The sequence below is a fragment of the Apteryx mantelli genome, chromosome 2 (assembly GCF_036417845.1).
Source record: "Apteryx mantelli isolate bAptMan1 chromosome 2, bAptMan1.hap1, whole genome shotgun sequence".
NCBI classification, from domain to species: domain Eukaryota; kingdom Metazoa; phylum Chordata; class Aves; order Apterygiformes; family Apterygidae; genus Apteryx; species Apteryx mantelli.
The window spans coordinates 116,389,747-116,403,889 of record NC_089979.1 but is presented as its reverse complement, the minus strand read 5'-3'; the positions used below and the strand labels follow the sequence as shown (position 1 = coordinate 116,403,889).

General features: G+C 40.4%; 1 protein-coding gene across 10 annotated transcripts in view; it reads left to right on the top strand.

Annotated features, from left to right (window-relative positions):
- Nucleotides 1-14,143, top strand: part of ITGA9 (integrin subunit alpha 9) — a 236,284-nt gene that overhangs the window by 110,554 nt on the left and 111,587 nt on the right. For all 10 annotated transcript variants that reach the window (XR_010883442.1, XR_010883443.1, XM_067291286.1 and 7 more), the window contains exon 16: nucleotides 13,676-13,831. Coding sequence is in view for 8 of the 10 variants with exons in the window: in XM_067291286.1 (XP_067147387.1) it covers nucleotides 13,676-13,831 (156 nt within the window). In the remaining 2 variants the exon portion in view is untranslated. The remainder of the gene's footprint in view (nucleotides 1-13,675; nucleotides 13,832-14,143) is intronic.

The window sequence follows — 14,143 nt, the reverse complement described above, 5'->3', positions numbered from 1 at the left end:
CCGGCTGGCCATGACCGAAAGCTGCAGGCTGCTGGGGCTCTGCGTTGGCCAGCGTCACCGTTGTACTCAGCCCCTAGCACCAAACAGGCTCCAGATGGCTCATGCCTGCAACTTGTAAAGGTGCATTTCCCCCCGGTATTGGCTCTATTATTTTAATGGATTGCTGCTTGGGGAGAGAGATCGGCTTTGTATCCCGACCCTCTGCAGAGCGCGCAGCCAGCTCGGGGCGCCATGCAAATACCTGCGGTAGAGACATAGTGGTGGCTGTTCCTGTGACACCAAAGGAGAGCAGCTGTGGAAGAAGGGGAGAATGTAACACCATGCTCCGTGTGCTGTAATTTCTCATCTAGATTAATGAAAAGTTGCTTTCTACAGTGAAAAAGTAGAACTAGCGAATGAAACTGTCAAGCTCCCAACAGCATGAATTGCAATGAAATACAACGCAAGGTATTTCTGCTCCTTGGGCGCCGTTGGCTGCTACTGATGCACACTTTAAGGCATACTGTGGGCATTTCGCAGATGCAGTTGTTGAAAAGCTAGACAACATATTATCTATGGAATCATAAGAGTATTTCTGTTGTCTGATAAATATGACACTTCGGCCTCTCTTTTCTTTCTGGCACTTCATGTGTGGTGCTGTGACTCAGCCCGATGTGTAATACACAGCAAAATCAGCTCTCAGGGTGAGATTAGTTGGCTTTACCTCCATTAGGTAAAAAGAGAAGGCTTCAGCTCAAAAGAGTAAACTGGGCAGATCCAGCTAAAACTCTACCTAGTATTGTACAGCTGTAAAATAAGCAATGTCTAGTGCAGGTAAATTCAGCTGCTTGTGATTTTTTGTTATATTGTCTCTTCCTTTAAAAAAAAATAATAAAACACACACCTACTTCTGCTGATTTCTTCTTGATTATGCTCAGTTGGTTTATGTTATATTCTCATTCAGGCCTCCCTGCGGGTTTGTGTGTGTTCAGGTTGCCCTGATGAGCTGCGAGGGGCTACAGTTGAGTATGGGCTAACTCTACCCTTTCCTGGCTCTGCTGGAGTCTCTTCCCTTGCTCCGTAGTATATTCTAGCCATTCGTTTACATTCATCACATATTTTTCCAGTGTAGTCTTCCATGTAGGCTGTAAATTTCTGATGCCCCCAAAGTGTTACATCTCGTGAATGTGAGAGCTGTGGCTTTGAGGAAGTGCTTCTGCTAGGGTGAGAATTCCCGTCTTAGTGGGTAACATATAAAATAATTGAAAGTAACCAAATGCAGGCTGCAGATCTGTAAAGTGGCAATCTATGCATTTAATTGTATTCATTTAAAATGCTAAAATGGTGAAAGCAGTATTGCATTTTTAAATCATCATTTATTTCATTCCATGCATATGTACTTCCACCTTCAGAGTAAAGCTCTCAGCTTTGATCTGTTGGACTGTATTATTAGCACTTATTTGCAGAAACGTTTGCCTTGTTTATTTTTAAAACCATTGGAACTCAAAGGGAAAGTTTTGTTTTTCCTTGTTTCCCCTGAGAAACACTCATTCATCCTGCTCCCTTCCACATTTTTAAACAATTGCCCTTTGTCATCATACAGTATCCTCCCAGGCCAGGCATCTCCGCGACCCAGGCAGCCGTATCTGTTTACATGGTCGCTGAGCAGGAGAACATCAGAGGCTCTGTCTCTTTGCAGATGTTCAGTGAAACAAGGGGAAAAATCTGAAACGAATGGCAAGATTTCAAACTGGTCATCATTTCAGACCTAAATGTGCTAAAATAACCCCAAGGTTCCTGAAATATATTCCTATTCCTTTTTCTTTTTCTTTTAAGTTTAGTGTTGATTGTGAGCATGGTCTAGGAGCCTGTAGAGAGGAGGTTGCTGGGGGAGCAGCGTCCAGATAATCAGAGGGGAGCAGGCAAAGAGGAGGAAGGTGATGGGGGAGGAGATGACACCAAGGCAGGATGATGCTGAGGTGGTCATCAGTGTGCTGAGATTTAGCTGTGTGCAGGAGACCTGGAGCCTGACCAAATATCCTTGGCGTCATCTATAATGCATGTGCTATATAATGGGTGTTTCCTTCAGACTCTTCCCCGTGGTATTATTTGGTTAATAATATTAGTTCTTGGGAATTAATAATGGGATTAATTAGGTTAAGTGACAGAATAACGAATGGCAATTTGTCATCCTTAGAGATTCATTACTTCTAGTACAATATGGTTCCCTAACCCTTTTCAAATATCACAGCTCATATGTACATACTGAAGCCATAATGCAGGGGAATGAAGAGCTCAGAGTGCTGGTCCTAAATTCAGAATTCCACCCAGAGAACACAAGGAGTTTCCTTCATTTTTCACAATGTTCCTGTCATATGCTTTCATGCAGTTGGAGCATTGCATTTAATTACCTATCATTGATTTTCCTTTCTGGATGTATTACATGCTTAAATAGTCACACTTGTGAAAAACACATTGAAATACATTTGCTTCTTAGTCTCATTTAAAAGCATGAATTTATTAATGATGTCAAGATGCAGTGTGAAATTAAATATGTTCTTTCTTACTCGTGTTTACACATGCGTAAACACATATATGTGCGTTATTGGTGACTGGGCAAGTTGGTATCACTTTTACTTAACTGTGCTTACCTAATTGGCATGGAATGTTCTGATCATCACAGCTGGTTGAATGGGTCTTTTTTATTTTCCTTTTTTAGATGAGATACGCTATTTTTGTCAGAGTGAAAACGCTTAGAAAAATATGTAGATTTCTTTGAGAATTCCTGAGAGAAGACTTTCCCAGATGAAAATGAAAAATGTCAGGGGGTTTTATTTTTGAACAATTTAAGAATTCAGTTTGTAATTAAAAGATTATATTGGATTTGTTTTATTAAGGAAGCGGAAAGAGCAATGCTATGCAAAACAGTCTCCTGTAATGATATGCCCAAAATCCAGGTTTGAAATATAAAATGAAACATTTTAAATGGTTTGGAGACAATTCTGCTTTGGAATTTGTATTAATGCATACTAACTCCATGAGGGACAACAGTATGAGAATTACCCTAACCATGAAGACTATACAACCAAACTTCTGTAGCTGATTTCATACCATGTAAAAACTAAGGTTACAAACTTTGCATGGTCCTATCAGTGAAAAGGTCAGTCAGACACAAGTGTGCGTGTGTGTGTTTTTTTGTTTTTTTTTTCTTCAATGCTATACTATACCAATGGGTCATTTCCCTAGGATTCTGATAACACCATGTTATCCTCCTGGAAGTACTCTGTTCTGTCCTGATGCACACTGAGTTGATGAGTTACCGAAGTACCCCTGTAGTGAAGAAGTCTAACCATGTATGGGGCTGCATTAGCAAGAGCGTAGCCAGCTCATCAAGGGAAGCGATTATTCCCCTCTCTGTGCAGCCCTTGAGAGCATGTGCAGAGTGTTGTCTTATACTGAGGAGCCCAAAATTGGAGACAGACATTAACATGCTGGAGCAAGTCCAGTAGAGGGCCACCAGGATGGTCAGAGGCCTGAAGCTCATGGCATACCAGGAGAGGGTGAGGGAGCTGAGCTTTTTTAGCCTAAAGAAGAGAGAGCTCAGGGAGGTCTTATTACCATCTTCAGCTACTTCATAGCTGGTTATAGGGAAGACAGAGCTAGACTTTTCTCAGAGGAATGCAGAGGAAGGATAAGAAGCAATGCCCACAAGCTGCAGCAAGTGAAATTCCGATTAGATATAAGGAAAAAATCCTTCACAAGGAGGATATGCAAACTCTGGAGCAGGTTGGCCAGAGAAATTATGAAATCTGTCTTTGGAGATATTCAAAAGCAGACTGGACCAGGCCCTGAGCAACCTGATCTAACTTCAGATTGGTCATGCTTTGCAAAGGTAATTGACCGGATGACCAAAGTCCCTTCCAACCTAAATTAGTCCATGATTCTACAATTTTGGGTCTTCCTATTGCACTTTATTTCCCACTGCGGTGTATTTATTGTTAAACATTCTACAGCAAAAAAGTTACCAGGACTATTCATTTTTATTAGCTACCATTTTATTTTATTTCTTTATTTTTTTACTACCAACCCTGTTTCTTTTTCACCTCCACTGTCTTTAGGCATTGTCACTAGTAACTGTAATTTTACTAACTGTAAAATGTTCAGTAGCAGCTGGCATTTGGATTGGCACAAGACCATGGGACTCCATGCTGAGAAAGGGGGGGCTTGCATAAGTGAATTTGGCTCTAGGCTTGCAGTAGTATTTTATACTAACCAATCTTTTTACACATGAATGTCATGAATGGAAAATTGTTTTCTGATCTGCTAAATTCTTCAAATATAATTTTTCTTGCTCTTCCTCTGGTTCTAGACATTGAGTTTTCCATAAGTTCCAACTCTTGACTTACCTTTTTAAGCAGAGTGTAATATCATCCACGTAGGATGAAAGAAGAAAATTACATAAAAGGTGTACTTCAAAGGCAGGGAAAATACGTTTTTTTTTTTTTCTGAGCTGGTCTACTGGGTGTCTATGGTGTAAAGTGTGAATTCTGATATTAACCATACAAGCAGACTTCATGGTAGAGCATTGCTTAGGTTTTTAAATTCATGTGGCAAAACAGACAATTGTAACATGTTTTCCTTTTACCCATATTGATTTTAAATTCTGCTTTCAAGAGGGTTATACTAATAAACACTATCTTCTCCATTTAATAGTGGAAGAACAGATTTAGATTGTATCTTTCCAACACTCCTCCCTGCTGCCTATTATGAGAGCTATGTCTTCTCCTGTGATTGAAAGAAGCATTGATATTTTTGTGTGTAAATACCTCCAGATTTCTTAAGTAAACTGTTCTTATCTCAATAGTATGTCACTGCAAATAAATTACTCTTATGCACTCAACCTTTCTCTCTTGGATGCATTCAGGCAAGAAGGCTAAATAGTGTATTGCTTTCTCTGCAGGACTTCTAAGGACCATTTCTATCAGCTCTGCTCAACTGAGCTAAAATACTGTCAGTAAAATGTTGATGATAACCTTTCATCTCTCTGTCCTCTTTTATTGAGGATGATTCTGCTTGCTTTCAATACTGACAAAATGCTGCTTTTTTTTTTTTTTGTTTTGCTGTTTTATTTATGACATTGAGCTTAAGTAGAACATTTGCATTTGTTCCATACATGTGTTTCTAGTAAAGCTGAAGTGATGAAAGGCTTTTTGACACACGGGATCATAAGACCGTATTGTCAGGCATTCAGATCTAGTACCTTAAAATGAAGCATCAATCAACATATTTCTGTTTTGCTGCTATTGTGATATTTCATAGCCATCCAGATCTTCCGTCTTACTCCTTCACTCTCTCAGCTTTTAGGAGATGTTCAGCTACCTGATCACTTGAGAGATCAGGGTTAGAGATAAAGGAACATCTGGACATCTGCTTGGCAGTACAAACCCATGGTTTTCTCAAGCTGCAAATCTAGGGAATGCAGCAGGATAATCTCATTCAGTCCATAGATATTTGACCTACTGATAGTATGGTACCTCCAAATGACCTGCTAGATATGAGAGATGTGTTTTACGAGCACATGAGACAAAATGTGCACTAGGACTGAGATCCAAGAAGGGGTATGGATCCTGTCTCAATCCACATAAATCTGTGTTAGGTGCCTACACCCCTTACAAATTAATAGGCACCCCTGAAAAGGGAGCAGGCATTTAGAGCCAGCGACTTATTTGAAAGCTGATAGTCTGTGGGAAACACTGAAGACACAGAAGCACATCTTATTGTCCAGCCCTCCCTGGGGCTTCTGCATTGTCTGCACAGCTTTTGGGAGAAGCCTTTCAGTTACTTGTCCATTGCCTCTTGGGATGCTCTTGCAAAGGTGCTTTCACCCTTTCTTTCGAAAACAGAGAAGAAAAATCCATCTGGGGAGAGGACAGAAGGAGAGAGGGCTGCTTTCTCTTATGTAGCAGCTCAGCAGTTTACACGCTGCTGTGTAAGAGAAGCAGGTTGAGTTCAGGCAGAGATTTGTTCACGTGGTGCCTACAAGCACCCACTAACCGGGAGCCGGGACCTGGAGGCCTGTTCCGCACCTCCAGTTTGAGCCACCATCCAGGCGAGCAGCAAGGACTCCTGACCTCCTGGGGCTGTAGTTTCAGGAATCAGCTGGGAGGGCCAGTCCTGGACACCAGCCCCTGGCTCCAAGGACAGCTTGTGCGTTAGATTTTGCACTGAAGGTTTGTTGGATGACATGTGTGCACAGCTGGTTTTATCCCTAGATACATGTATACAGTCAAAGTGAGAGACCGAGCAATCAAAATGTGGTATATGAATGCTAACATTGCTGTGCTATTTTGACCAACACCCCAATACCACGATGGACATCTTGAATTTATAACATACCCTGTGTTATACCCTGTGGTCCAGGGGTCAAGGATCTTAGACTCCTTCTCCTCTAACAGCTGCATCCAGACAGACCTGTGTGTTTAGTTTATACATCAGATTTGGAGGGAAATTCTGTATACAGAGAGACAGGTTGTTGGATTAACTCAATTTCTGGGCCTGATGCATTTTAAGACATTATTTAAGGAAGTCTCTTTAAAGCTTGGTTTCAATAAAATCTCATATCAGCAGAATATAAAATGTGGTAACTCCAGCAGAAAAGACAAGTATATGATAGGGTTACATATGTGCAGGAAGAGTCTGGATCTAATTATTGTCTCAATTCAGCATTTAATTCCCTGCTGAAATATATCATGCTTTCAGAAAGAGATTAAAATAAATAAATATTGAAATTGTTACCCCGTTATGCCTTCTTGGATTCTCTTTTTTCACCTAAGTTTAGGTCTACATTTTACAAATACTCTTCCGCTCTCAGGCTTTTCTAATTGTGCGTATCTCAGTGCTGTCAGTACTGCAGTCATATGTTGCAGAGATCACTTATAGCCACCCTGGTACCCTACAAAGCTTCATGTCTGAGTGGTGTTTTCTTCAGAAAGGAATAACATGTTTTTAGATACTTGAGAATTTTCTTTAGTCTATTTTTTTTTAATCTAACCCCCTCCCCCCCCCCCATAAATTAAAGACTAAAAGTGAACTGTAAAAGAGGCAAAGGAATGGGTGATAAAAACATAGTTTAAAAAGTTAGGCCCAATAAAAGACCTAACAATCAAATTTATAGATAGAATGTGGGAAAAAAGGCTATTTGAAACCATACTGTCATCATGTATTTTTTAGTCTTGAGCTGTAAAATCAAGGGCTGAGCTAAGAAACTAATAAATTATGTTGCATTTGGATGGCATTTAGTGGCTTTTCTTCTCACTGATCATTGTTGAAGGATAATCAGTCATATATTAGTGCTAAGTCTTTGTAACCCTTGATAGGGAATATTTATGCTATTGATCACAATCTCTTGTGTGTCAACATGAGTAATACCTTTATCACCGGCAAGCTGATAGTGGGAAGCCTGGCAGAGGGTGGTGAGCAGGCTTACTTAAATGTTGAGCGAGACTGTACCCAGCTGGGGTTGGACTCGCAGCTCTTCCCTCGCTGCCCCGGCGTGTCCTTGCCAGCACGTGGGCTCCTGGGCGCCTGGTGTTTATTTAGCACAAGAGTCTGCCAGGACCTGTGTTTTTCTTTCCTGCAATGTCTTTCCCATTATCAGTATTTAAGAAGAGGGCCTGCTGACCTGATGGAAAGTTGTGCGCCAGATTAACGCATTTGAAAAGAGGCAAAGGAAGCACTCTGTTTCTTTCAGACAGTAACTCTAAATGATGCTGGAGTATGTGAGACCCTACAAATCCTTTGCTCTTATTTGCTGCTCTCAACTTTGGGATTTTTCAGAAGCCTTGTAATGTTTGAAGTCTAGCAACAAAGGGGATTTGCCTACTTGTTGAATTGCAGCTGTCACTAGATTTTAAAAGAAAACAGAAGCATGTATTATTGAAACATTAGGCCTTTGATTGCTTTCATATGCTATTAATTTCACAAAAAAATTCCCAGTAATCTTGCAAATGAGCTTTTGCCAACCAGAGTAGACTTTGAGTTCTGCCTCATCTCTGGAACAGAGTTTGCAGTTGGGTTTTTCCCCCTTTAAATGAAGTAATGCCTAATGAATAATATATAAAAATATAGCTCATGTGCGGAATGGAAACTAGATCTTTTCTAGAGATTTTGGCATAACCATGTTTTGTCTGCCCTTGCAGTGGGAGATATCAGTGCTGGAATTACAATGATCTGAAATGAATTGTTGCAAGTCCTAGAACGTCCCTATCAAAGTAAATGCAGGTTGGAGAAAGGCTCTCTTGCAGGCAGAGGTGGTTGTTCTGGTGCAGGGATTAATAGAAGGTTGAAAACAGTAATTTGGCCATAACACCAGGATTTGCCACTGAGGGATCAAAACTTGGACTTTTCTACAGTGAGTGTTGCAAGGAAAAGGGCATGTAAGCTAAGTTCCCACTTACTCATTTGCAGGTACAGGAATGAGATGATGCATTCATTGCTCTGAAATGGATGCAGATCTGTCTTCCAGTTTAAGTCAATCTGTCACAGTGGTACTTTTTACTGAATTGCATGGCACTTAAATCTTTTGTCCTGAATGACTCACAGTTTAGGGAGGGAGACTGAGATGATGGGAGAAGGTAATTTATTTTAAAGTCATGCACTGCAGTCTCATTGATTTATAAGCAATAATGTACCTTTATTAAAATCTACAGCTGATACTTGATTTGATAAAATGTGGAAGTGCTGGCCTTTGGCTTTGAAGGTCAGAGGAGGTGTAAGTCATTTTTGGTATCATTGAGCAAGGAATTGTTTATCTGTAGGCACTGAGTTTAGGACTTAAGGTGGTAGTGACCTGTGAGCTGATTAAAGTGTTATGCTGGATAAGCAATTAACATGATGGCTTTATACATTTTACTGCATTAATACATTATCTATTAAACTCAGATTGTCAAATTTATTTTGTGTGTATTTAAGCTTGTAAAAATGCCTATAGTCTATTATTAGTGCTTGTTTAAAACTTGAAATAAGTATGTTCAGACTAAAAGTTCCAAGCTGAGTGTTTTAAAAGCTAGGTTCTTGAATTCATTCTTAGTCATCAAACTAAACAAAGCTTAATTCTCAGAAGTACTCAAAAGCTGTACTGAGTTTGGTAAAAGCTGTGAAATTATACAGGGGTCGATGCCCTCAGGATCAAGCCAGTAGAGAAAAGGGCTGACAGAGCAGAGCAAATTCACAAAGGGAAAGAGGAGAGAAACTCCAGAAAGACATGGGTGAGGAGAAGAAGCAAGGGGCAGGCATAGAAGTAGTGCTGATAGTTGTATCTATTTCTTTGCTCAGTGATAATGAAAATGACTTCATATTCACGGATGTTTTGTTGCTCTACAAGGGTCACGTTTTATCCTTTATTCCTGCCGGACTCTTGCTGTAGATTGAAGGGATTATTTACATCTCAATTTATTTCTCAGCCCATTGGCCATAATTAAAGATGGAATTTGGCACTCTCCAGAGCCTGTGCTGGAGACTTTCACCTTGCACAAGAAAGTGGATTAGATGCGGTGATTGATTGGGCTCACGCACAGTCTCCTCACTGTGTTGTGGTGATGAGCCGAAAGAAAGCTAGTGATGTGCTCCTCTGGCAGCTGCTCACACCATGAGAGTTACCTTACTGCGAGAGTAAATCCCACCCCTCAAATAAAACCCTAGCCTGTTCCATCCAAACTTACCTGAGTTTGTGGTGTGGGCGTGCTCTTGGTAGCCCAAAGCGAAGTTTGGAGAAGGCAGTGGCCACCTGACAAGGCAGTGTGTCTTGCAATCTGTGCCTGTATTTATCTCATCACAATGCATCTGAGCCTATGCCTGGGAAAGGCACGGAAAGTGGTTTCTTAGCAGGGTCACGCTCTGCCTTAGGGAGGGAATTAGAAATAATGTTCAGAACCTTAGCTCCGATGTTTGACCAGTGCTCTGTGACTCCTTTTCAGGTTTTTAGGAGCTTTTGGTATTAAAGCCAAACAGAAATGCACTCGTAAATCTAGCAGAGGCTCACTAGCTTTTTTCTCTCCCACTAAGCCAGAAAACAAAAAGGAAGAAATTTATGGCCGTGCCCGGCTTCTACTACAGCATTTGAAAAATATGTATTTTTTTGAGATGATTGTTTCGGGAGAGGAAATGGTAAGCATGCTCTCTATTCGTTTAAGCTTTCAGGACCAGAGTGTCTTTTGAAACTCTTTAAGCACCTTATTGCTTTCTTAGATGCTCTGAAAAGCAAGACTGCTCTTTTAGGACTCTGGATTTCTTTGGCTTTGCATTGACCTTGTGCATGCTAGATACTAAGGAGGGTGCGCCCTGTAATACCCTTGAAAAACACCCAACTTGTTCATTCCAAAGCACCTTTTTCTTCAAATCAGAATGATGTCATGCAGCGTGCCTTGCAGGAAAAGATAAAAGGTCCAGACTAAGGAATACAGCAGGCTAAGGCTGTTTCCATTACAGAAAGCTACGCTGGTGGAAGGATAATTTACCGAGACTGAAGTGTACAGAGTTCCACAAAAGCCTTATCAGAAAAATTTCTTATGTCCAGAATGAAACCTGGTCAGAAGTAGGAAAAAAAAAATCATTTAGAGAAATTGCTTGTGAGAACAAGAAAACTGCATAGGATAGCTGATGGCTCGTGGGAAATCCAGCTTTCGGTCCCTGATCTAATTCAGGCGCAGTGAAAACTTGCAGCAGTTTACAGTGTCTTGTAGTCTGTGCATGTGTGTTGTTTATAATTACTACTCACTGAACCTTGTTACCCAGTTGTTTCTGTTGATAATATGAACCCCTTGGATGTTTCACTTGCTTGATGTCCTCCCAAATGTTTTTCGATTAATGGGGCCATGCTATCTGTGTGCTATGATTTGCCAGAAATACTTTTTCATTATGCAGAAGCATAGACAATTCTGCAGTATAGAAGTGTCAAGGTGAAAAAAGGTAGATATATGTAAAGGCTGCTTGTGGAACTTATTTCTTCTGTCAAAATCCACTTAATTAGGGACATATAATTGATGTAAAAAGCCACTAAAGTAGTCTCCTTGATTTGAAGGATTTTTGAGTGCTTTCCTCAAACCCGACTGCTATTGCAACCCTTGAGCTCCCTTTTAGGTATCAGAAACACTTAAATCTGTAGGCTGTATCATCAGTACATGACTGAGACACTAGAGGTAGTAGGTTTGGTAGATTGTACAAGAAAGAAGCTGGGTGAATTTCCAACCTAAAATAATCATTCTCCAAATTGCATTTGGGCAAATATTTTGTAATCTCATTATGTGCTTATATTCTAGAAAGTCTGTGATGTGCCTGTGAAACAGAACTGTCTTGTCTCTGTCTTACTGAAGAAAAGTCCCACAGAATGGCTTTTCTGTGTTTGTAGGGTTGTGAGCAGAAGGGATTGAACATGTGGCAAAATTAATAACTGGGTAGCATTCATACTTTCATCTTTAATTAAAACCAAGTGGGTATGTGAAATACATTTCCCCAGGGCTGTGGTGGGGGAATATCCACACATGTAATTAATCTAGCTGCTGGACGTCACAATTTCAGCACTAAAATAAAGCAGAAAGAGACACCAGTGAACAATATGGGCACACTCCAACATTCATTGAAGTCAGTGGGAAACTTGTCTTTTGACTTCAAAGGACATTGGACTGAACCTTGCAAGATCATATTAAAACACTTAGAAGTCATTAAGCACTTATTCTTGCCATACTGCAGTAACAGAGCTAGAAAAACTATAGGTGGATTTTAATTTAGTCGACTGCCTACACTTTTAATTGCTCAGTGTTTACACAGTTGGTTGCATACAATTGGATTAGGTGGTGATTTGCCTGATGATTTATTGTGTTTCTCTGTTGCTTTATGGTATAGGTTTTTATAGTCTTGTTTCTGCATATATGGAGTCTTCTCGCACGCTGATACAATCCTCATTTAAGTTATTACACATGATTTTCTTTCAGAGCCGAATTAATAGCTTCTGTGAGTTTTACTATTGTTATTTTGTAAGCTTGGTATGGTCCAACCCCTACCCCTTGGGGGGTGGGATTGTTGAAGGGCCTGAAGTCATTCAGCTTTCTTCCCTTGAGAGGATTAGCATCCTTTTTAGGCAGTGGGAATGGGGTCGTATAGCTGTCCAGCTTCTGTCCGTCACCACTGCTGCTGTCTCTGGAGTTGATTGGTATTTGTTACTGAGAACATGGTGGTACCAACTACTCCAGACAAGGCAGAATCTGAACTTCAGGTACATTAGGTTGCCACTGGATATAGGGAATTGGCAGAGTTTGATGACAGGATAAGGAAGTCAGGAGCTGGCTGGAGGCATGAGAGTAGAGGAGGGTTAAACATCATCTAACCTAGTCTCTGGTATTATTCACCAGTCTCACCTCATGATTTGTGAATTAGCCTTAGTCTGGTTTCAGGAGATGTCTGTGTCTAGTCAAAGGATTAGCAGGGAGCAAATGTTTGCCTTGAGACAGATCAAACAGGGTCATCAGAAGACCAGTTAGTACATAGCTCTTCCACATCTGGAAGATGCTATTTAAATTGTGTTACATCTAAATTACTTGTTGTGCTTGGCAGGCTGTGTTCAGAGAAGACTACTAAGAATAATTCAGGTTTCAAGTCAAAGTTGAGGAGTTGGCCCATTTGAAGATTTGTCATGGTTATTTAAGGTATTTATTTACCTCCTCAATTTCATTTGTGTTGAATTCACATGAAATGTTTTAAGAAGCTAAAATTTAAAGGCAATGTTTGCCTATGGAAAGGTAGAATGTTTGCTATGTCTGTTTTCTGGTAAATTGGATTTTGGAAGTCTAGACAGAGCAGAGCACAATCAACATTTTATACTTTCATAAAAAACAGGCCTCAGGCTTTATGTGTTGTGGCAAATGGTATGAGTGTTGTGGCTGGGGCCCAAACAACAAGAAGAGGCAATCAGTAATAAAGGTTCATCCCATTAAACGAATAACGTGGCACAATTTAATACATCTGGGAGATCTTTTACAATGAAGCCTAGAATATAGCAACTAAAGAAACTGAAACACTTGCTGTATTTCCTGGAAGCGTTACTGCTCTGACGGTAGGGAGAGTTACAAATTTTGGGTTCAGGCCCATGCTGAAAGATGACTTTTCTTCCCACTGTATATTTTTAGCCTTATTTTATAGCCACATCGGTACCTTTAGCCATTCATTCATTTCATTGATGCTGCAAAAAAAACCCCGGGCAACATGGAGTTTTCTTTGAGGTAACCTCAGTCTAAGTTTAGGATTTAGAAGCCCCACAGATGAAGATGATTTACTCTTTGCTTCCAAATTTTGCAGCACTAATGGTACTACACCCTAATTTATTTTATCTTTTAAGAAAATGTTTTGGTTTTATTGAAAAATATTTGGTTTTACAGCTGTCACAAATGTTCCAATGACTTTAGTGGAACCAGGAGGGGTCCCAGAAGAATACCTAATCTTTTGCTGCCTTTTTTTTTGATCTTTTGACTCATTTTAATATAATGTTCTTATTCCTGTTTGGCACCATGAAAAATGAGAGGAATAGAGAAGCCTGCTTCCTGTCTGCAGTGTTGTGATATAACTTCTTGCTGACCTTCTTATGTATGTAAAAATCTGCTTAAACAAGAATGTCACAGGTAAATTTTACGTTCATTTTCTTTTACAGAGAAGAGTCAAAGACGTGATATCTCCAATTGTATTTGAAGCTGCGTACAGCCTCAGAGAACATGTGATAGAAAGAGGGAAAGAGGAAAAGGAACTGCCTGCTCTCAAGCCCATTCTCCGCTGGAAGAAAGGAGAGAAGATAGCACAAAGGAACCAGGTCAGGTTTGCACTATGTTATTTCCCCTAGGAGGCCTGTGACTCTGTCCAATTCTGCACTGACAGCAGAAGTGGATGTATAAAGTGATTGCAAAGCTCAGAGGGAGGCTGGTAGGCAGCACAAGGTGTGGGCACGTGCTTGTTTCAAGCTGTTTGTGCCAGGCAGCGAGAGACTGAATGTGCTAAAGGGTGAGAAAAGAAAAGTCTTGGTTCCTCCCTTTCTGTAGGAGGTTCTCTGTGATGCTCTTGGAAGACTTATCCTGGAAAGAAAGTTGGGGACACAGCTTTGTTCGTCCTAGAGTCCTAGAGGGTT